Source organism: Gossypium raimondii, chromosome 8 (assembly GCF_025698545.1).
Source record: "Gossypium raimondii isolate GPD5lz chromosome 8, ASM2569854v1, whole genome shotgun sequence".
Classification (NCBI taxonomy): domain Eukaryota; kingdom Viridiplantae; phylum Streptophyta; class Magnoliopsida; order Malvales; family Malvaceae; genus Gossypium; species Gossypium raimondii.
Genome location: NC_068572.1, coordinates 58,729,869 through 58,752,246, shown reverse-complemented (window position 1 = coordinate 58,752,246; position 22,378 = coordinate 58,729,869). Strand labels below are relative to the sequence as shown.

Sequence of the window (22,378 nt, the reverse complement as noted above, 5' to 3'; positions counted from 1 at the left end):
TACACGTATATAACAAAGTTAAAAGGACATCAATAAACAAACAACAATATTAATATAATGAAACAAATATCTTGAATATTTAAATAAGTAAACATAAACAACAGTAAAAATGATATTAATAATGTTTAAACTAAATAAATAAACAAATTGGAAACATAATAACAAGAATAATACAAACACGATTGCATATAGAATATAAAAATGAATCAATTGATAAAATAAATAAATAAATAAAAGAGACTGATTTGCATTAAAAAACAAAAATTTGGGGTAAATTCGCAAATAAAATAAAAGGAGGATCTTCCTGAACACGCGCACAGCATGAAGGGACCAGAATGGGAATTATCCCTTTTCCCCAAAACGACGTCGTTCAAGAGTGGATCGAATTGAAATTGCAATAAAATAACGGGGTAAAAATTAAAAATTTAGAAATACCTAATTAAAAAAACATTAAAAAGCGGAAGGGCTAAAGGTGCAATTAGCCCTTCCAATGAAAACACGAGGATCCTTCCCCAGGGTCGGGTCACGGCGCAGATCGACCCTAAAACGGCGTCGTATTGGTCTGGGGTCATTAAATCAAAACAGCGTCGTTTTGATAAGTTATATAAACTAAGATTTTAACAAAAAAAAAATTCATTTAGCCAATTTCTTCTAAAAAAATTTTCAGAAAACCCTTCAAAATTCTCTCAAGCCTCTCGCCTCGATCGAATCCAATGAAGGGGCCTACATCGCCACGGCCACCGAAAAGGTAAAGTTTTTTTTATTTTCGGCAAATATAAACTGTTTTCTTATATATATATATATGTATATATGTATATATAAACTGTTTTCTTATATTTGCATGAATGTAGAATGTCATTTTTTGAGAATGATCCCTCTTTTAATGCTTAGGGTTATTATTGCTCATTATTCAATAAGGTTTTATTACCAACATGTCAGAATGCTATCTTGCTCGGCTGGTAACACTCATCTCTTACATAGCCAGATTGCCCCCTACTGTAATCTTTAGAGTTGAATCCGTTGTAATCTTCAAGGTTAAGTCCACGGTAATTTTGGGACATAAAATTTGAGCCATCTTCCTCCCGCTGAGTATAAGATCTGGCTCTTTCTCAATCTTCTCCCACTGCAATTCTGGGATACAAGATCTGAATCTCTTTGGTCTTCTGTACCATTCCCAGGGTGTCGTACCAAATATTTATGCACAATTGTAGAACTTTCTCTACCAAAAAACATCTTTTTATCACTCAGTGATCATTGCTCGTTTGTTCATTGAAGCTTTGTCACCAACACGACATTTTGTCATTTTGTTTAATCCATGCTTGGACAACAAAATCCGAAAGGATAGTCTTAAGTTAGACTTTTCCTTCTTAGACATTTCAACCTTTAAACTTGGTGTGTTCTAAACAATAGTCCTATTTCAGGTTTCTGTATTATTTAGAAGCTTTCAAAGTAATATGCAAAACTCCTTTTGCTTGAATATTATCAGTCCATTAATCATTACTTCAATGAAAAATGCTTGAAAAAGATTCTTACAATGGACAAGATGAAATTTTATTGAGAACAAAGCTCGAGATGAATAAATTAACCAAGATAGCAACTTTTGCTAAGATACGAACTGAATAAGATGAAAAGGATTATCACAATGGATAAGATGGGATTTTATTGAGAGCAATGCTCGAAATAAATAAATAATCAAGATAGCAAATTTTGCTAAGATACGAAATGAATAAAATGAAAAGGATTATCACAATGGACAATATGGAATTTTATTGAGAACAAAGCTCGAAATAAATAATCAAGATAGCAAATTTGCTAAGATACGAAATGAGAATAAATTAATCAAGATGACATATTTTGCCAAAATAAAAATGAATAAAATGGAAACAGGTGCCCCAGATATCATAGCATGAGCTTCTCTGCCCTAAACTTCTTGAGGACCCTTTCGAACTTGATATGTGTTTAGAAGTCCTAGAAGACTTTGTTGATGCCCCAATATGTAGCATCTCTCCTTCTTGCTAACTCAGAGAGGACAAGGCCACCGCATGCCCCACCTTTGATCAAAATTTGAACTGCCCATTCTTGGGTTTTCAATTCAAAACCCCTTTGGTCTAAGGTGCCCTTTGTGGGTTTTTACATTGGCCTCTCCTTTTTCTTTTTCTTCTTTTTTTCTTTCTCTTTATTTTTCTTTCTTTTTTTTATATATTTTTTTAAACATTCTTTGATTGAATTCGCATTCGCAGGATCAAGTAAGTCATTGCTATCCTTTCTGGTCGAAATCAACACTTCTCTAGATAAAGCCTTCCACATAAGGTTCTTTTCAGTTTGATATCCTCTTTCTTCTAAAGTCCTTTTTGTATAGAGAGGATTTTCTTCGATGTTAGGTCCCATTCATAGAACTCTCTAAGGCGAACCTTCTTTGGTGAGCTCATGTCTTTTGTTTTTGGTGTATTTGACCGAGACAGATAACTTTGCACATTTCTCTTCAATCGGGATCTGATCCAACACTCGGAGAGAAGGAATCTTGACCTCAATGAGCAAAACTATGATAAGCCAATACATTGCCCCAGTAGGAGTTTTTTCTCTTTTATTTTTATTTTTGTTCCCGCTGCACCGTGCATATTGGGGCAAAATATGTTAACCTTGAACAGACTGCAAACTTCTGATATCGTGCCATTGTTTAATTTTCGTGCATTGTCAGATATGCTCCTTTTTGGCATTCCATACTGACATATGATTTTTCAAGAATTTACAGATTTCCGGCTTTGCGACATCGGCATATGAAGCAGCTTCTGCCCACTTAGTGAGGTAATTGATGACCATAAAGATAACCGTCAAAAACCTTAGGTGAGATTGGCCCTATGACATCTGTGCCCCATAGAGAAAGGTCATGGCTTCCATTGATTCTTTTGTAAGGTAGAATCTTGTTCTCCCGTCCTTAACAAATCAGGAAATAAGCTACAGTCTCAGTTATCTCCAAAGTCTTGAAGTTTAATCTGGACACATATCTTGCTCAAAAGGAGGTTCTAAGTCAATAGCAGTGTCGCTCATATCATTAATATCTGAAGACCTATTATAGGGACGAAAGTAGATCCAAAGAATAAAAGAATCTAAGAATATTTATCTGTATAGTATGATTATGAATGAAATGGAAACAATAAAAGAATATTTGCTCGAAGTGAGAAACAAAGATGCATTTTATTGAAATAAAGATGTTGGACATAAGCCTTTCTCACAAAAGGATTCTTATTGCCCCTAGGCTTAGAGCAATAAGCGTGTTTTAGACATTACTCTAAATTAGCTCTAAAAAGTACAGGGATCTCTTTCGCAGTCCCATTGCTCAAAACACCCCTAAGTATGTAAGGGTAAATATCTAACAATGTCCTTTTTCAATTGTTTCTTCATGCGGCGTTAATGTGAACGTTTCCCAATATTTTCTCATTCATCGCATTCACCCCGATTATCAATATGATTAAGCAGTGGATTTTCTGTATCGAACTTGACGATACCCATACTGATGAGCCTTTCAACCACCTTTTTAAAGGCAACACAATTTTCTATTGAATTCCCTGTAACTCCCGCATGATAGTCACATTGCGCATTCATGTCGTACCATTTAGGGTACGGAGGTTGTAAAGGCTTCAAGTAGAAAGGGGAAACAACATGTGCGTCAAATAAATTCTGATACAGCTCCTGGTACGACATTGGGATTAGCGCAAATTGGGGCTTCTCGATGTTTTGCTTTGTGCCAGATCCTTGCAAAGAGAAAAAAAAGAAAAAGAACCCACCCCCGTTACAAAGGTTTCAATCGGTTTGTATACCGATTTCAAAAAAACAAAAGTCCCCCGTTTTTTACATTTGTTTCGGCTTTTTAAAGCCTTCTTGTTATTGCTTCTATCTTGTTCGTTTCTCTCTTTTGCAGATGACAGGCGGCGCAAGTGGAAGGTGACCGACATGACGTTGGCGGTGGCGGCGTGACAGTGCTGGTGGAGGCCTGCAGACGGCGCTGGTCAGAAGAGGCAGAGGGACGAAGGCCCTAGGTGCGGCACACCTAGGGTTAGGGTAAATTTTTTCTGATTTGTGTTTTTGGGTATTTGGGCTGTGATGGGTCCCGGGCAAAATGGCCCGCAACATTTGTCATTAAAAAAAAATCATACAATCCAAAGGGTTGGCTTTGGGCATTGCAAAACTTCATTTACTTGTTTTTAATTCCTCAATTTTGATGGGATACACGTGTGTTTTCGAATAAATTACCGAGCTTCGTCTTTCTATGTGGGTTTAAAATGGGGCAAATTACATCATTAGTCACTAAATTATGGGTATCTTTTCGTTTTGGTCACTTAAGTATTCAAAAGTTTTTATTTAAGTAACTGGGCTATTAATTATTATTTTTTTAAATTCAGCCGGCATGCTCCAAGCAACAAGTAGACGATTGGCACAATAGATCGATACCCATTAACAAGTAGAAAAAATTACTTTAGATCTAAGTTAATCTGACATCAATGTCAGAAATCAGAGAAAAAAGTTGTCTGATTTTTAGTTCGCAGATTCATGACATCCAAAGTTGTTCCATTAAAAAAAATTGGATTGTAGAGGAGAAGGGGGAAAAGAGTTTTCAATTGATTAAGACGGTGCAAACAAAGAAAGCCATATAGAATCAATTTTAATAACCCATTAACTTAAATGAAAACTTACAAATAGTTTAGTGACCAATTGTAGCTTTTTTAGTTAGATAATCAAAACGAAAATTTACACATAATTTAGTGAGTAATATAACAATTTATCTTAAAAATTTTAGTTTTAATCACAAGTGGTAAACATCCAATTCATTACGTCACTAAACTTTTTCTTCAAAGTTTTTTTTTTGAACAATTAATTCATTATAAGTTTTGATCTTATATGCTCTTTTTTAGACAAAATGCCTAGAACCATCCATAGTTCCTCCCCAACCTATAAATAAGAGGACAATACGTTTCATCACACCTAAACCCACGCTCTTCTATATTAACAATAATGCTCATGCTAATCAAACTTGTAGTGCTTAAAAAAAGCACTTTTGGCTCTAAGAGTACTTTTGGAAGAAAAACTGTGCTAAACAAGCTGCTTTTGGCTGAAATTTTTGGCTTTTCAGAAGCACCTTTGAATCCTCTCCCAAAAGCACTTTTGGTGCTTAATTACTTTTTCACCCTTACAATAACATAGTATTTTCTCTGTTCTTTTTTCCTTTCTTAGTACTTAATTACAAATGTATTAAAATCATTAATTAAAAATAAAAAATAAATCTTTTTTAAAATAATACAAATGTGTTAATATCTAATTACAAATATTTAATGGTTATATTTAAAATTTTAAAATATAGTTTATATATTCTAATTAAATTTTATAAATAATTAATATTTATTGTTTAAAATATTTAAAATTTATATTTCATATATTGGAATATTAACAAGAAGTTATAATAATTTTGTTATATTCTTATTAAAATATAATAATATTAACTAATTTGAACATTATTTAAATGCATATTTATTACTTGATAATAACATGTCTAAAATTAACATTTTATTTCTCGAAGTCACTTTTTAATAGTAATGTTAAACACTCAAATCTTAAACTAAACTTTTCAAAAGTATTTTTTAAAATCACTTTTCCACGAATCAAAATTTAAAAGCATGACTAAACTCACCTAAACTCAAACCACTTTTAGAAAGTAGACACTTTTAAACATGAGATCTTTATAAACTCGTTGCAACACCTTCCTTCTCATGAAAAAATTAAACCCACCTTAGACACGCCTTTACTTACTTGGCTTAAAATTAGATATTCAATTTTCAAATTAAAGCTTTTAAAGAGTTTTTTTTTTTAGATTTTGGCTGCTTTGGGAAACCAATTTTTCTGTTCTATTTTGCAATCATATTCTTCACCTTTTGATTTTTAATTTGTTGAATTCACTCAAATGTTGTGCTTATGAGATAGGGATAGAAAAATGAAAAAAAACTTTTGATTGAAAAATTAATCATACCCCTTATACGATCAAATCTACGAGATTAGGATGTGAACAAGCGACGTTAGTGAAAAGTCGGCAACCTTGTTCCTATCTGTGATTGATTGACATATATGTCGGTGTAGTACATATCTAGAATATTAGAGTATAGTCTGAAACCTAATATCATTGCGAAGAATTTGGCTTGTGAGCAAATATTTTTGTATAAGATTTTTTGATTATTTTGTTTGTAATTTATAAAAATATTTTGTTAAGAATTTAATTAAGATTAGATTTATTTTGTTTAAATAGATAAAGAATAGATTTTATCCTTGGGAATTTGAATAAAATTACAAAACTCCTTGGCTTTGTTTGGATTTTCCACTTAATTATTTCGTTTGTTATGACGTTGACTATTAAAATTAATTGATAGACAAATTAGATGGTGATATAAGATAGTTGTTGGTTTAATCTTATATTTTTCCATAAATAATCATTAAAATAATAAAAATTAAATAAAAATTATAAAACTTGTAAAAATATTAAAAAATCATTATAAATCATAAGTATAAATATAAAATGAAAATAAAACATATTTAATATATTTAAAACTTTCTATAAATTTATAAACATTAATAAAAGGTTTGAAAAAAATATAATAAAAATAGTTATTATCTATAATTATAAAACTTATAATAAATCATAATAAATTGAATAAATTATAAAATCTTATAATTTTTAATAAAATTCTAAAATATTAAAATATAAAAAATCATTTATTGATTCATCATTTAGGAAATTAAACCCCTAAAATCAAAATGAACATATATCATTAGACTAATTGTTGGATAATGGGAATAATTATCAAAATCAATGTTGTTTGAACTGGACCGGTTGGATCAGGAATCGGAAAGGGTACCGATCCAAAGAAAACCATTACACAGGTTGATCCAAGAATCGATACGGGCTGGTTGAACTCGACGGTTGAATCAATTTTTTTTCTATTTTTTCAATTAAACCAAACTGACTGATCGAACCGATGATTTGATCGGTTGGACCACCGATCCAGTTCTAAAACCCTTAATCAAAAAATTTCATATGGATATATGTTAATATTTGCAATAATTAGATAATAAAATTTTGGTTTAATAATATCTAACTATACCAAACACAATTTATATCATAAATACTTAACAAATAATTTTTAACTTTTCAAGATCGAAACCACGTTGTTATTATTATTTTTTTACTTTATGTTCAAAGTATTATAATGTTACTTAAGTATTTATATGCTTATATATTCATTTCATATAAAGTTTCGACTTTTGTTATTTTTCATGCTGCGTTGCGTTTCCATTATTTTCTATTATTTCTCTCAAATTCTTCATAATTTATGATGGATAAATTCATATATCTAAAATTTATATAAGGTGTAAATATTAAATTTACATATGAATTTGATCAAATATGTGATATGATATATAAATTTTGATTATGTGTAATTTTATACATAAAATTTCAGTTTGATGTAATTTTCACCAATCAATAGCACTATTATCTATACAAACGCCATTTAATATTCACATATTACATACAGGTGAAGTTAAAAAAATTTTAGGGGGCGAAATGAAATTTTAATTTTAATAGCCTATATCTTATAAATTTTAACGGATTAAATTAAATTTTCATAATTTTAAGGTAGCCAAAGTGTAATTTTACTTTTACTAATTTAAAATTTTAAAAATTTTTAAAGGATTAAAACAACAAATTTTCATTTTAAGGGGGCCAGGGCCCTGCCAGCCACCCTGGATTCGCCTCTGATTAAATATACAAATAATTATATTTATCCAATATCAATATATATTTATTTAAATGTGTAAAATTAAATCAAAATTAAAGTTTTATATATATAATTGTGTCAATTCAAAATTTATATATCAAATTAAATATTAAATTAAAATTAATACGTAACTCTTAAATATATATTTTAATATAAATATTAATTTTAAAATTTTAAATTTCTCAATACGCGGCGAAAGTATTTTCTAATTAATACGTATTATGGGATTCCTTAAAATTTTTGTATTTTTCATGTTCGTTTTACGGTTTATGTGCGTGGCTATTCATCCCAACAATGTCATCTCCCAGATTTGAACCTATATCTCTCTTTAAAAATACAATATACCTTACCATTGCACCCACACTTATTGGTGAGATTCCTTAATTTGAATTAAAGAGAGTAATTCTTTTTATGAAAGAGACAACGACAAATATTTTAAGGATAATTATGAATTATGATAATGCTTGGTCGGATCATGTTAGTATTACTTTTTGCGCCATAATATATATTTATTGAGTTTATATGAATGTCAATCATGCATTATTTTAATTATAAAATTATTAAATTTTATTTATATATAAATTAAGTTATATTTTAATAAATATATTTGTTGCATGAGTTTTTTTCACTCGAGGGTATGTCATAAATCTGGTAATACTTAATATTATAACTAATTGAATTTTAACTCAATTGACATCATTCTTGATGCAACAATTGAGAAGTCGTGAGTTTAAACGTATCTAATTGTGTAATATCCTTCAATGTAAAGATTAGAAGTTATGAGTAAATTAAAATTATATAAAATAATATAATTTTGGTAAATTTATAATTTATTTAAGCAAATTTTAACACGTCCATGTATTTATATTATGATGATATATCCAGAATTTTCAAAATGATTCTAATTTTATTTCACATATTATTATATTTATGTTATTTTTATTATCACGTCATATTTTAATAAATTTTATCTTGAAATTAATTTCAAATACAATAGCATGTCGGTAATGAAGTATGGGTGTCAATTTAGGAAGTGGATAAAACTCGACAGCTCAAGCTCAAGATTCCAGAAGTTATACCAATGTTGATTTTCTACCAAAGGACAACTGTATATAGAATCTTCCAGTGTCTGCCAACTCTTTAGACCATCCCTAGTCCCTTCTTTTTCGAAATATTTTACTACTTCTGGAAGTCAAAAACAAGTAATTAAATATGGGATGACTATGAAAATATATATTTTATGATTAATTGTTTATCTTCATGAAAAATATTAACGAAAAAAATTAAATGTATAATTTGGTATTTCATACTTATTTTTCTAAAATGGTCGGTGGTGGAGTCTGGAAAATTTTTAAAGGGTTAGAATTAAAATACTTTTTAATGTTTAATCTAAATTTTAGAGTTAGATGAAATTAGTAATTGGCTAATAATATTAGCAATTAAATTTCATCACATCGATCCTAAAACTTGAATTAAATCATATCTATCAACTTGTATTTGAATAATTTAATGCAAAACTAAAAATATACAAATAACACTAAATTCATTCTTTTAAGAAGATCATGAAAATTCAAACATAAAATATTAGAAGTTATTTTTCACTAAATTAATCTTAAAACCCAATTTAAAAATTAATATTTTATTTTTAGATACCAAAATATATAATTTTTTCTAAATGCAAGTATCATATTGGATAAAAATAATATAAATACCGCGTTAAAAATGTCAAACTTGAATACCAAATGTTATATCAAACAAAATGGTAAATTACTATTCAAAACACTTCCCAAAATACTATGAAAAATATATTTTAAATATGGGATGATAAAAGCACATTTTATGATTAATTGTTTATCTTTGTAAAAATATTTACGAAAAAAATTAAATGTAAAATTTAGTATTTTATCTTTGTGTACTATACTTATTGTTTATCTTCCACCTCACCTCACTTTGCTATTAAAAGAAGAGTGATCGAAATATTATAAGTAAATATTTTAGTGACAAAAAAATAACTTTTTATAGTTCAAAGGCAAAAAAAAGAATTTCACCCCTAGTGATTATTTTTATAATTTACCATAAAATAACATAAATATCAAATTAAAAAAAAAACCAAACTTAAATACCAAATCATAGACTAACTATTTAAACCGTGTCAAACTTGTCTGAAAAGGAGCTTTATCCACTCATTCAATTGAGGCACGTGGGATGAAATGCTTAATGACGTAAGAATGTTGACAAAGGTGAGAACAGATAAGATACTAGATAAATCCATCAAGATTTTCTATTTAAGGTGTGTTTTGAGAGGATCAGTAATCGGATAAGCCTTTGTTTATATAGTACACAAAGAAGAAGAAGAAGAAGAAGAAGAAAAAGGAAACAAAAGATGGCAATTGAGATTCCTAGAGTGAAACTTGGAACTCAAGGATTTGAGGTTTGAGATTTTGTTTCCTACCAGTTATATTAGTTAAGAAAATGGCGTTTTCTTTTGGGGGTAAAATCCATTGTTTTTTGGTTGCTGCAGGTTTCAAAGCTGGGATTTGGGTGTATGAGTCTTACAGGTCACGATCATTCAGTGTCAGATGAAGATGGCATAGCCATCATTAAGCATGCAGTCGAAAGAGGAGTCACTCACATCGATACAGCCGACTTATATGGACCCAAAACTAACGAAATTCTGGTCGGAAAGGTAACATCCTTTCGTCATCTCTTCAAGTTGAATCACATTGAAACTGAGAGCGATTCTTTCATGTTCTCAATTTCCCACACTCTTGTGTCTATTACATGTTCGAAGATATGCGTGAGAGATGGATTTTTTTAGTTTATCAAATGGATGATTTAATGTTTTCATTCTTGTTCTTGGCTCGTTAAAGGTATATGGAAACCAACATCATTTCTTTTTTTGCAGGCATTGAAGCATCTGCCACGAGAGAAGGTACAGTTGGCTACAAAATTCGGTGTTGAAAGCATGGGTCCAGATGGTCCGGTTATCAATGGCACTCCTGAATTTGTTCGTTCTTCACTTGAGGCTAGCCTTCAACGCCTTGATGTGGATTATATTGATCTTTACTATATAATCAGAGTTGACCGCAACACTCCTATTGAAGATACCGTAAGCATTGCTGCATTAAAAACCCTATTTTGTCTTTCTTTAGCACAAATACGATTTTATTTTGTTTATGGGAAAATTAAGGATAATTTATATATATTTCATGTATAATAGATGGAAGAACTGAAGAAGTTGGTGGAAGAGGGAAAAATAAAGTACATTGGTATCTCTGAAGCTAGCCCCGAAACTATAAGGAGGGCACACGCTGTACATCCTCTTACTGCCGTACAACTTGAGTGGTCGCTCTGGACTCGTGATGTTGAGGAAGAACTAATTCCCCTTTGCAGGTTTATTCTTCTATCTTCAATCATCGTAACTTTTTTTTTTTTAATTCGAATATAGATATATTCAAATTTTTATATATTTGGAGGGATATAAATATACCCTTTTGCTCAAATAGATTGAAATTCACTTATTGATCGTCTTTTCTCAAGTTATCAACTGTTGTAACTCCTTCAACTGCTGTGAGGTTATGTCTGCCTAAATGTGTTCAACAATACAGGGAACTCGGAATTGGGATTGTTGCATATAGTCCCCTTGGTCATGGTTTCTTTGCCGGTAAAGCAAAGGGGGATACTTCTAATAGTTCTCTGGTATGGAAACTCACTTTATATGGCTTTAACCTATACTTAATCTATGTTATATGGGTTCAGGAGTAAGTGTTGGATACAGATATTCGGATAACATAGTAACATGCTTCTAAGTTGTAAAAAACAGATCGGTTGACTCATTACAAACATTTACTTTTTAAGGGAGTGTTACCAAGGTTTCAAGGAGAGAACTTGGAGCGAAATAGGATCCTATATTCGAAAGTAGAGAAGTTGGCTGAAAAGCATGGATGTACACCGGCACAACTTGCACTTGCCTGGGTTCTTCATCAAGGGGATGATGTTTCTCCTATTCCCGGTAAGTCACATTCAATCACTTTCAACTCGAATACCGAGGTGATCCAATATAAGTGAACTCTTAATATTTTTTTGAAGTTTTTCATATATTTGGAGAATTGTATTCAATACTCATGTCAAAATATGTTGGGTATTAGACACGGATACTTGAAGAAAAAAACGGTCGGAGTAAGCTAGTAACCTGCAGAATTAGCATAGACTTTTCTAGCATATTCCTCCAGATATATGTAAAACCTTAGGAAAATGAACATATCTGTGTTGGACACTCCGATACAAGTTCGAGTAACTAAGAATGGCCTGAAAAATCCTGTACCAAAGGCCAATTTATATATATAGTTTGTATTGAGATTTAAAACCAAAGCTTTTGACACATTGTTTTCACTTACAGGAACAACCAAGATTAAAAATCTAGACAGCAACATCGAATCAGTGAAAGTAAAGCTGACAAAAGAAGATTTGAAAGAAATTTCAGATGCGATCCCAATCCATGAGGTTGCGGGGGGTACTTATCCTGATGATTTAAAGCAATTCACTTGGAAATATGGCAATACACCACCAAAGAAGAGCACCTAGGTTTAGAAGCAAAGTTTCATGGGTGTTGGGATGAACGGATTTCCCAAGAAACTGCAGCCATTGAAAGATTGATGTGTTACTAAAGCTTTGGATTGTCATTAATGGAGGGTTCAGTATTTATGATGTTGTTGTGTCTTATTTTGTATCGTGTTATTTTTAGTTGTTTGAAATAATCAAGTCTAATTGTGTACTTGGACGAATAGAGTTGTAGCTATTGTTTAATCAATGTATGTTTTTATTGTTCTAATATTGTTCTTGATCTCTTCTTTTCTCTCTTGTTTGATAACTTGTAAAAGCTTTTCTGTAAAAGCTTTTCAGGCTTTTCTGATGTTTGGTTGGCTGAAAATGATTTCTTAAGGTAAAATATTTTACAAAACACAGGAAAATCAGTTCTTTTTTGAGGAAAATGTCTTATCCTTTTGAATTCGGTAAGATATTTTCCGGAAAATGACGCCTTCTTCTCCCCTTTTCCCTTCCCCTTCCTTTTCTCCTTCCCCTTGGGTTGCAAATCAGTTTGGTCAATAACCTCTTCCAGTTCCTCCTTCATCTAGGTAAGGTTCCTTCTCCTTCTTCCGTTCTTCGTTCTTCATCTTCTCTTCTAAGCATATTCTGTTTCGTTTCCTCTCTTTCTCTCTTTCTCAGGCAAATCTACCATGAATTCTTCGCTGGGTCTTGGCTTAAGGCGATGGTCGTTCTTTGATTTCTAACATTTTTATTTTAATGAATTATGCTGATTGTCATCAAATTGAGAGAAAGTGTAGTAGCCGATGAAGATTACAGATTATCTATTGGGCTATTCGCCTCTGTTGCTGGAGTTTTTTCAGTCATAACAATTTCCTTTCTTTGTTTCTTATTTTCGAGCACCTTTCTTCATACAAGAATACTGAGGTAAGTTTTTGTGTTTTTCTTTTTTTCTAATTGAAATTTTCATTTTTTTTTCCTTATTTGGTTTTGCATTTTTTTTAAAAATTCTGTGTTCTTGGATTGACAGGAGCAAAAGTTCTTGATCGGAGTTGTACTTATGGTTCCTTGCTATTCTGTAGAATCGATGAGTTTATTTGTATTAGTTGAATGGAAGCATTTGAATCTTATAGATACATATTTTATGTAATTCAGATCGTGATACTCCTAGTGTTTTGCATTAATTTATTCTATATTGTTTGATTAAAATAAGAGTCTCTAATAATGTAAGGCTAAAATCATTATAACTTAAAATTTTTTACAATGCTTGAAATTGTTGTTTATTGTTGCTCCATTTTATGGATCGTTAGGTGATAGTTGGTCCTTTGGCGATATAATGAAATGCACGTCTGAGTGAATTCACTAGCTAAATGTTTTATGATCAATGCTGCAAACTTTTGCTTCTAAGATGCTTGCAGTGGGAATTTTTGTTAGACTACTGTGACTTCTTTTATGACTCTTCAATAGTTGTCGAAACCGCTTTTTTTTTGAAAATAAAAATTTTAGTTTCGAAAAAATAAAAACTGGAGTCGCCACCGATCAATTATTAAGGTGTGATCGGCCCACCTTAAAAATAATTTTGGTCTGCGAAATTTGAGAAAACAGGTTCGGGAGTCAGTTATGCAAGTAGAATAATAATAAAAAATATATATATGTAAGGTGCATGGGTTTATAAAAATCATTTAAAAAAAATGTATGTATATATTATTGTAGAGAGTATGCATATGTGTATATATAAAGTAATGGTAATAATAACTATAGTAAGAATAATAATAATAATAATAATAATAATAATAATAATAATAATAATATATAACATAATTAAAAAAATATAAAAAGAAAAATAACAAATTAAGGATTAAATTAGAAATAAACGAAGTTTTGAAACCAAATTTAAAGATGGGAATTAAATAAGGACCAAATTAAGATGCGCGCAGTAGTAGGAGGATCGAAAGGGAAATTATTCCCACCTTCCCAAAACGCTGTGCAACACAGGACCTTATTAAAACAAAATTAAAATATGCGGCCCCAAATTTAAAACATGTGAAAAGGGTTAATCGAAACGCGTTGCAGAAGAGAGGAACTAAACGCGCAAATTTCCCACTCAAGGCCAGGACACGCGGATCCTCCCCTCCGGGTCGGGTCACCGCATGGTCATGGCTACCTAAACTCCGTTTTGTCTTTATTATAAAACAATTTTTTTTCAAAAAGACATTTGAAACTGAATGAAAAAATAAAGAAAATAAAAAATTTCAAATGCTCTCTGCTAGGGTTTTGTCCCAATCCCTTGCGCCGCCGTCAGTCATTGTGGTTTCGCGCAACCGGTGGCGGAGGCTCACGGACTGGGTTTTTAACCCTCTTCGGAGCCGATTCGAAGGCAAAGTAAGCCCTCACCTTCCTATTTCCTTTTTGTAAATTTAAACACCAAATCGGAAAAGGAAAATAACTCTAAAATATTAAAAAAAAAACTAATAAACACCTTAAAAAGAAAACGATGTTGATTTATTCTCTATTGATTTTCTTTGCATATTCTTTTTCTCTCTATATCTGTCTCTGTTTAAGCTAAAAAATCCCCCTCATTTATAGATTTATCTCGGTCTTTTATAGTCGAAAATGGAAAACAAATGAACCCCCAAATCTAAAAAAAATATCTATTTTGTTTTTGTTGGCGTATTTGTGTTCGTTGCTGCAGGTAATGCGTACGTGGAAGCCGCAAGATTCAGCGGCGAGGGGCACGATGTACGGATCAACAGGCGTGATCTTGTGAAGCCGTTCTTGTGCCGATTCTTTGCTACCGAGGCGTGTGGGGTTTCTGCTATTCTATTTTTTTTGTGGGCTAGGCTTAGGATTATTGGGTTGAAAAGTATTGGGCTCGTTTATTGGGCCTGCTATTACTTTTGTTGTGTTGGGCTCGTATGCAGGCCTGGACAATTAGGCTTATTACAGCTGCCCCTCTTTGCTCGTTGCCGTGTAACGGGAATAGAGCAAAGACCAAGAGCCCAATTGTGCTTGGTCTTCTGAGCCTTGACTTCTCCAAGGCTTCTATTCTTTAAGTAGCTTCATTCCTTCCTACCGCATCTTGAGGTATAGGAACTTAGTGCTTCAATCCATTCCTTTGAAATGCCGGGAGATAGGATTCATACTTTGTAGCTTCTCGAAAGAACAAAATTTATCATCTTTGATCTACTCCTTTGCAACTTTAGGGAGATAAGTCTTATAGCTTCAACTTGTTCGCTACAATTTTAGGATAAAACTTGGCTTAATCGCTCTCTGCAACTTCGGAGAGATGAGATCTGCGGTTTTAATCCACTCCACTGCAACTTCGGGAGATATGATTGATTTCTTACATCTATTTCACTTTGTTGCCCCGGGAGATAGAATTACTGGCTTCAATGTATTCCACTGTAGCCTCAGGGAGGTAAAATCCACCATCTTTGATCTGCTCCACTACTGCTTAGGGAGATAAGATCTGTAATCTTCAATCTATTCCACTATTGCCCAGGGCGATAGAATTACTGGCTTCAATGTACTCCACTGCAACCTCAGGGAGGTAAAATCCACCATCTTTGATCTGCTTTCTTCGATCTACTTCGCCACCAGTATGGGAAGACAAGATCTACTATCTTTGATCTACTTCATGCCAATACATGAAGACAAGATCTGCTTTCTTGGATCTACTTCGCCACCAGTATGGGAAGACAAGATCTGCTATTTTTGATCTACTTCACGCCAATACATGAAGACAAGATCTGCTTTCTTGGATCTACTTCGCCACCAGTATGGGAAGACAAGATCTACTATCTTTGATCTACTTCACGCCAATACATGAAGACAAGATCTGCTTTCTTGGATCTACTTCGCCACCAGTATGGGAAGACAAGATCTGCTATCTTTGATCTACTTCACGCCAATACATGAAGACAAGATCTGCTTTCTTGGATCTACTTCGCCACCAGTATGGGAAGACAAGATCTGCTTTCTTCAATCTACTCCACCACCAGTATGGGGAGACAATATCTATTGTGTTTGATCTACTTCACGCCGATACATGAAGACAAGATCTGTTTTTTCGATCTGCTTCGCCACCAGTATGGGAAGACAAGATCTGGTATCTTTGATCTACTTCACGCCAGTACATGAAGACAAGATCTGTTTTCTTTGATCTACTTCGCCACCAGTATGGGAAGACAAGATCTGGTATCTTTGATCTACTTCACGCCAGTACATGAAGATATGATCCGTTTTCTTCGATCTACTTCGCCACCAGTATGGGAAGACAAGATCTGTATATTCGATCCACTTCGCTACCAATATAGGAAGACAGGATCTGCCGCTTTTCAACCTGCTCTGCTGTTGCTCAGGGAGACAATGCTTTATGATTTCACCGATCTGTTCTCTGTGGAACATGACCTGTATAATTCACTTTATGAACCTAATTATGCCTAATGATTAGGATGTCATGAATATAATGAATCAAATGCTCCTAACTAGACATGTATGAATGACATTTGAATGAATGCAGAATGTCATTTTCGAGGATGATATTTTAACGTTTGAGTTATTATTACTCCAAGTTTATTAAAGTTTCCTCACTAATGAGCTATAACACATTCTTGCTCAGCTAGCATCTCCGGAAAACACTTAACCAGATTGCCCCCACTGTAAACCTCCAAGTTTGATCCACTGGGATGAAAAATATGTACCATCTTTCTCCTGTTGTAACCCAAGAGTAAAAAGATTCGGCCTTTTCTCAATCCTCTGCTATCACAATTCAAGGATACAGGATGCGAAACTTTTTGGTCTTTTATACCATTCCCAGGGTGTCATACCAAATGCCCATGCACAAATGAAGAATTCTTCTCCAAGAACAACTTCTTCTTATTATTCGGTGATCATTGCTTGCTTGTTCATTGAAGCTTTGTCACCAACACGACATCTTGCCATTTGTTGGACAAGAAAATTCAAAGGGATAGTCTTAATTTAGACTCTTCTTTATCAGGTTTCCAACCTAGTGCGTTCTAAACAATAGTCATGTTTGAGGTTCCTATATTATTCAGAAACTTCTAGAGTAATATGCAAAACTTCCCTTGTGAAAATTTTATTAGTCCATTAATCATTATTCTAATGCAACATGCTTGCAAAAAAGATTATGGATAAGAATAGAGTTGGTTCTGAGCATAGCTTGAATTGAATAAGTGATCAAAGATAATAAAGATAAATGACAAAGAAATGTGTATCTTGGAAATGAATGAAGTGTTCCAAGAATAACAAAAATGGTATAAGGATTAGGTGCCCCAGATATCGTAGCTTGAACTCTTACATACAAACTTCATCAAGACCCTTCTGGGTTTGACATGTGTTTAGGAGATCTACCATACTCTATCGATGCCCCAAGATGTCGCATACCCTTTCCTGCTGATTCTGGTATAGCAAGACCACTGTATATCCCATTCTGATCAGTATTTGAGCTGCTCTGATTACTTCATGCCCCATTCTGATCAATATTTGAGCCGCCCTTTTCGGGTTTTCAACTCAAATCCCCTTTGGTCTAAGGCGCCCTTTGCGAGTTTTCACCTTAGCCTCTCCATTTTTTTACTCAAGGCTCCCTTTGTAGGGTTTCACCCGGTTTTTTTACTCAAAGAGCCCCTTTGTAGGGTTTCACCTTGGTCCCACCTTTTAAGAAAAGTACTTCCGAACGGAATTTGAGTTTACAGAGCTTGGCAAATCTTTACCATCCATCTTACTCAGGATCAAAATTTTCCCCAGAAAAGGCTTTCTTTATGACATATGGACCCTCTTAATTTGGCATTCATCTTCCTCTAAAATCCTTTTGTATAGGAAGGATTTGCTCCCTATTGTGAAATTTTCTAAGACGAGCCTTTGGATCTTCCTCTTGGAATAAAAATGCAGAGAAATGACAATTTGACTTCAATGAGCAAAACTATGATAAACCAAAGTGAAAGACATTGCCCCAGTAAAGGAATTTCTCTGAGCATATCCGGGTATGACCATGTGAAGACATCATTGAATTCCTAGGGTAACTCATAAGGTCTTGCTTTGTTTCTTCAGTTATACATGTTCCCTCAAGGTCACAGTCTTCATTGTCTCTTCATGAGGTAAAACTGCTTTATCATCCTTAACAAATCAGAAGATAAGCTACGATCTATGACATCTTCAAAGTCATGAGATCTCTCTAACCCATGGCGATCGCGATGGGACGACTTGCCCAGAGGCTCATATCACCATGTTCTGCAGGCGAATGGCTGGATACGTTAATAATGACTAGCTATTAATACATTGCTTCCAAGACAGCCTTGCAGGGGCAGCATCCAAGTGTTACAATCAGTTGAGTCGTGCCACGATTGGTTCATGGAGAGACTTGGCGCAAGCATTCATGAAACAATATAGTCATGTGACAGACATGGCTCCTGATAGAATCACCCTTCAGAATATGGAGAAGAAGAAGCGAAAGCTTTAGGTAGTCTGCAGAGATGGAGGAAGTCGCACCAAGTTCACCACCGCTCTTAGAAAAGAAACAACCATCTTGTTCATTAACACTGAAAGCCCCATTCATTACACATATGTTGGGAGTGCCACAAAAGCTTTCCGACATAATCATGAATGGCGAGATGATCGAAAATGCCATAAGAAATGGAAAGATCGATGCTGGAGAGAGTAACAAGAGGTCAGTCTCAAGGAGAAGAGAAGATGAGGTGAACAACATGGGTTACTCTAAATCAGTTGCTCTGATTACTTCATGCCCCATTCTGATCAATATTTGAGCCGCCCTTTTCGGGTTTTCAACTCAAATCCCCTTTGGTCTAAGGCGCCCTTTGCGAATTTTCACCTTAGCCTCTCCATTTTTTTACTCAAGGCTCCCTTTGTAGGGTTTCACCCTAGTTTTTGTTTTTTTGACTCAAAGAGCCCCTTTGTAGGGTTTCACCTTGGTCCCACCTTTTAAGAAAAGTACTTCCGAACGGAATTTGAGTTTACAGAGCTTGGCAAATCTTTACCATCTATCTTACTCAGGATCAAAATTTTCCCCAGAAAAGGCTTTCTTTATGACATATGGACCATCTTAATTTGACATTCATCTTCCTCTAAAATCCTTTTGTATAGGAAGGATTTGCTCCCCCTTGTGAAATTTTCTAAGACGAGCCTTTGGATCTTCCTCTTGGGATAAAAATGTAGAGAAATGCCAATTTGACTTCAATGAGCAAAACTATGATAAACCAAAGTGAAAGACATTGCCCCAGTAAAGGAATTTCTCTGAGCATATCCGGGTATGACCATGTGAAGACATCATTGAATTCCTAGGGTAACTCATAAGGTCTTGCTTTGTTTCTTCAGTCATACATGTTCCCTCAAGGTCACAGTCTTCATTGTCTCTTCATGAGGTAAAACTGCTTTATCATCCTTAACAAATCAGAAGATAAGCTACGATTTATGACATCTTTAAAGTTATGAGATCTCTCTAACCCATGTCTCGCTGAAAAGGAGATTTCTGAGCTTGTAACAGCGTCACTCAAGTCATTGATATATAAGGACCCACAGTAGGTACCAAAAAATGTACACAAGAATGTATGAATAATATGAATGAATGGTTTGGTAGAAAAAAATCCAAAAGAATGGAAAAAGATGATTGTGATAATGTATTTCATTAAAATAATAATGTTCAGACATGAGCCCATTTCACAAAGAAGTTCTTATTGCTTCTAGGCTAAAAGCAACAAGTGTGTTCTGAACATTACTCTAACAGACTCTAAATAATATAGGGGTTTCCTCTGCAGTCCCATTATTTTTAACACCTCCCAGGCGAATATCTGACCAGAAAACATTGCATTCCCTCTATTATCAATCATGAGTGGGTAATGAATTTTCTGCACTTGATGAGTCACCAAACTTGACAACACCCATGTCGATGAGTCTTTCAACTTGCTTCTTGAAGGCGGTGCAATTCTCAATCGAGTGTCCGTAATTTCGCATGGTATTCACATTGCGTTCAGCATCATACCATTTGGGATACGGAGGTTGTAGAGGCTTCACAGAAAAGGAGAAACAACATGGGCATCAAACAAATTTTGATCTGATTTCCTATATGGTACTGGAATTGGCGTGAATCGGGGCCTCTCGTATTTTGTCCTGCCCGACTTCTGTCTCGATGAACCTTTTTGGTTAGCGACCACCTTTCTTGGTCGACTTACGATGAATCGATTTAGAGTAACCCATGTTGTTCACCTCATCTTCTCTTCTCCTTGAGACCGACCTCTTGTTACTCTCTCCAAAGATCGATCTTTCCATTTCTTATGGCATTTTCGATCATCTCGCCATTCATGATTATGTCGGAAAGCTTTTGTGGCACTCCCAACATATGTGTAATGAATGGGGCTTTCGATGTGTTAATGAACAGCATGGTTATTTCTTTTCTAAGAGCGGTGGTGAACTTGGTGTGACTTCCTCCATCTCTGCAGCGTCTTGCCTAAAGCTTTCGCTTCGGCTTCTTCTCCATATTCGAAGGGTGATTCTATCAGAGCCATGTACATCACATGACTATATTGTTTCATGAATGCTTGCGCCAAGTCTCTCCATGAACCAATCGTGGCACGACTCAACTGATTGTACCACTTAGATGCTGCCCCTGCAAGGCTGTCTTGGAAGCAATGTATTAATAGCTGGTCATTATTAACGTATCCAGCCATTCGCCTGCAGAACATGGTGATATGAGCCTCTGGGCAAGTCGTCCCATTGTACTTCTCGAATTCAGGCATCTTAAACTTATGAGGGAGTACTAGATCTGGCACTAAACTCAGCTCTTTTGCGTCAATGCCTCGATAACTTTCAGTAACTTCCATCGCCTTGAACTTCTCCTCGAGCCACTTGCATCTCTCCTTTAACTGTCTCGGTAACTCCTCCTTCACCCTTTCCTTCTCAACCACTTCATCAAAGTCAGGAATGGCAGAGTTAATAGGATTATTTTCGGGATTAAAACCCGGCCCAGTTTGGAGGTTCGAAACACCAGCTCGAAATTGCTGAGGCATGATGGTGACAGTAGATTTACGCGGGTATTCAGCTTGAGCTCGCTCATGTGGAGGGGTGAAACCTGGAGGATAGAAAAGTTCATCATCATTTCCCTCATCGACATCTGCCATGGGGCCCTTTCCTTTGTCACCTCCCTTAGTTATCGGTCGGGTTAACTTTGCCACTATATCCTCTTGAGATTCCGCATCTTCTCGACATCTCTTGTTTCATCTTGTCTAACCGCTCCTGCATTTTATGGCTGAAGCCGGTCTTGTATCTCCTTCGTATGCTTCGAGCTTTTCTAATCTCGATCCATATCTTTTGTCTTTGCTCGAGTGCCGTATCGGTGTTGGGTTGGTTGGTTGGATTCCAGGTTAACTGAGCAATGATTTTAGTTAATTAGGATCTTTGAATAATCTTTGATGCATATGATGTAATGAAATGCGAATGCATGAAATGAATGCATAAAGAGACGTTGATTCTGATTCAATTCCATTTAGAAAACTTTTCTAAAAAACAAATTTCTTTACATAAAGCGGATATATATATACGGCTTTGCCCTCATGCTCCAAGCGAGGACATCTTCTCCTTCTTCCTCTGGATGCTAAGATAAATCTTGCGAATTCTTCAAAAGGGGTATCTCCTCTACCTCTTTTTACTTGATCCTGGTTATAATCCAACGTCTGCTCATCCCCGTAATGCTCCTCAACTTCTTTAAGGTAGTTGGAATGTCAGAAACTCTTGAATAATCAACTTGACCTTGAGGCACGAAGTAAAGTTATGTATTCCTCCATCATCCTTCTCTTATCACGTTTTCTTGGACCAAATTCAGACAACCGTATTGTCATCCACTTTATCAAGAAACCCATTTTCTTATGACAAGCTCTCTATTTAGTAATCGAACTCGAATCAACATCTCTTTTCTAAGATGCAAATGCAATGCAATAATGATGTCATGCAATCAAAACAAAATAAAACCAAGTCAGTATCACACA

The 22,378-nt window shown here is 34.2% G+C and overlaps 1 protein-coding gene across 1 annotated transcript; it reads left to right on the top strand.

Annotated features, from left to right (window-relative positions):
* Positions 1–10,085: 10,085 nt before the first annotated feature.
* Positions 10,086–12,651, top strand: LOC105792574 (probable aldo-keto reductase 1). Its single transcript, XM_012621208.2, has 7 exons — positions 10,086–10,251; positions 10,342–10,506; positions 10,726–10,929; positions 11,041–11,213; positions 11,429–11,519; positions 11,679–11,832; positions 12,220–12,651. Exons 1-7 carry the CDS (start codon positions 10,204–10,206, stop codon positions 12,402–12,404), a joined length of 1,020 nt encoding a protein of 339 aa, XP_012476662.1. The 5' UTR covers positions 10,086–10,203; the 3' UTR covers positions 12,405–12,651.
* The last annotated feature ends 9,727 nt before the right edge of the window (positions 12,652–22,378 follow it).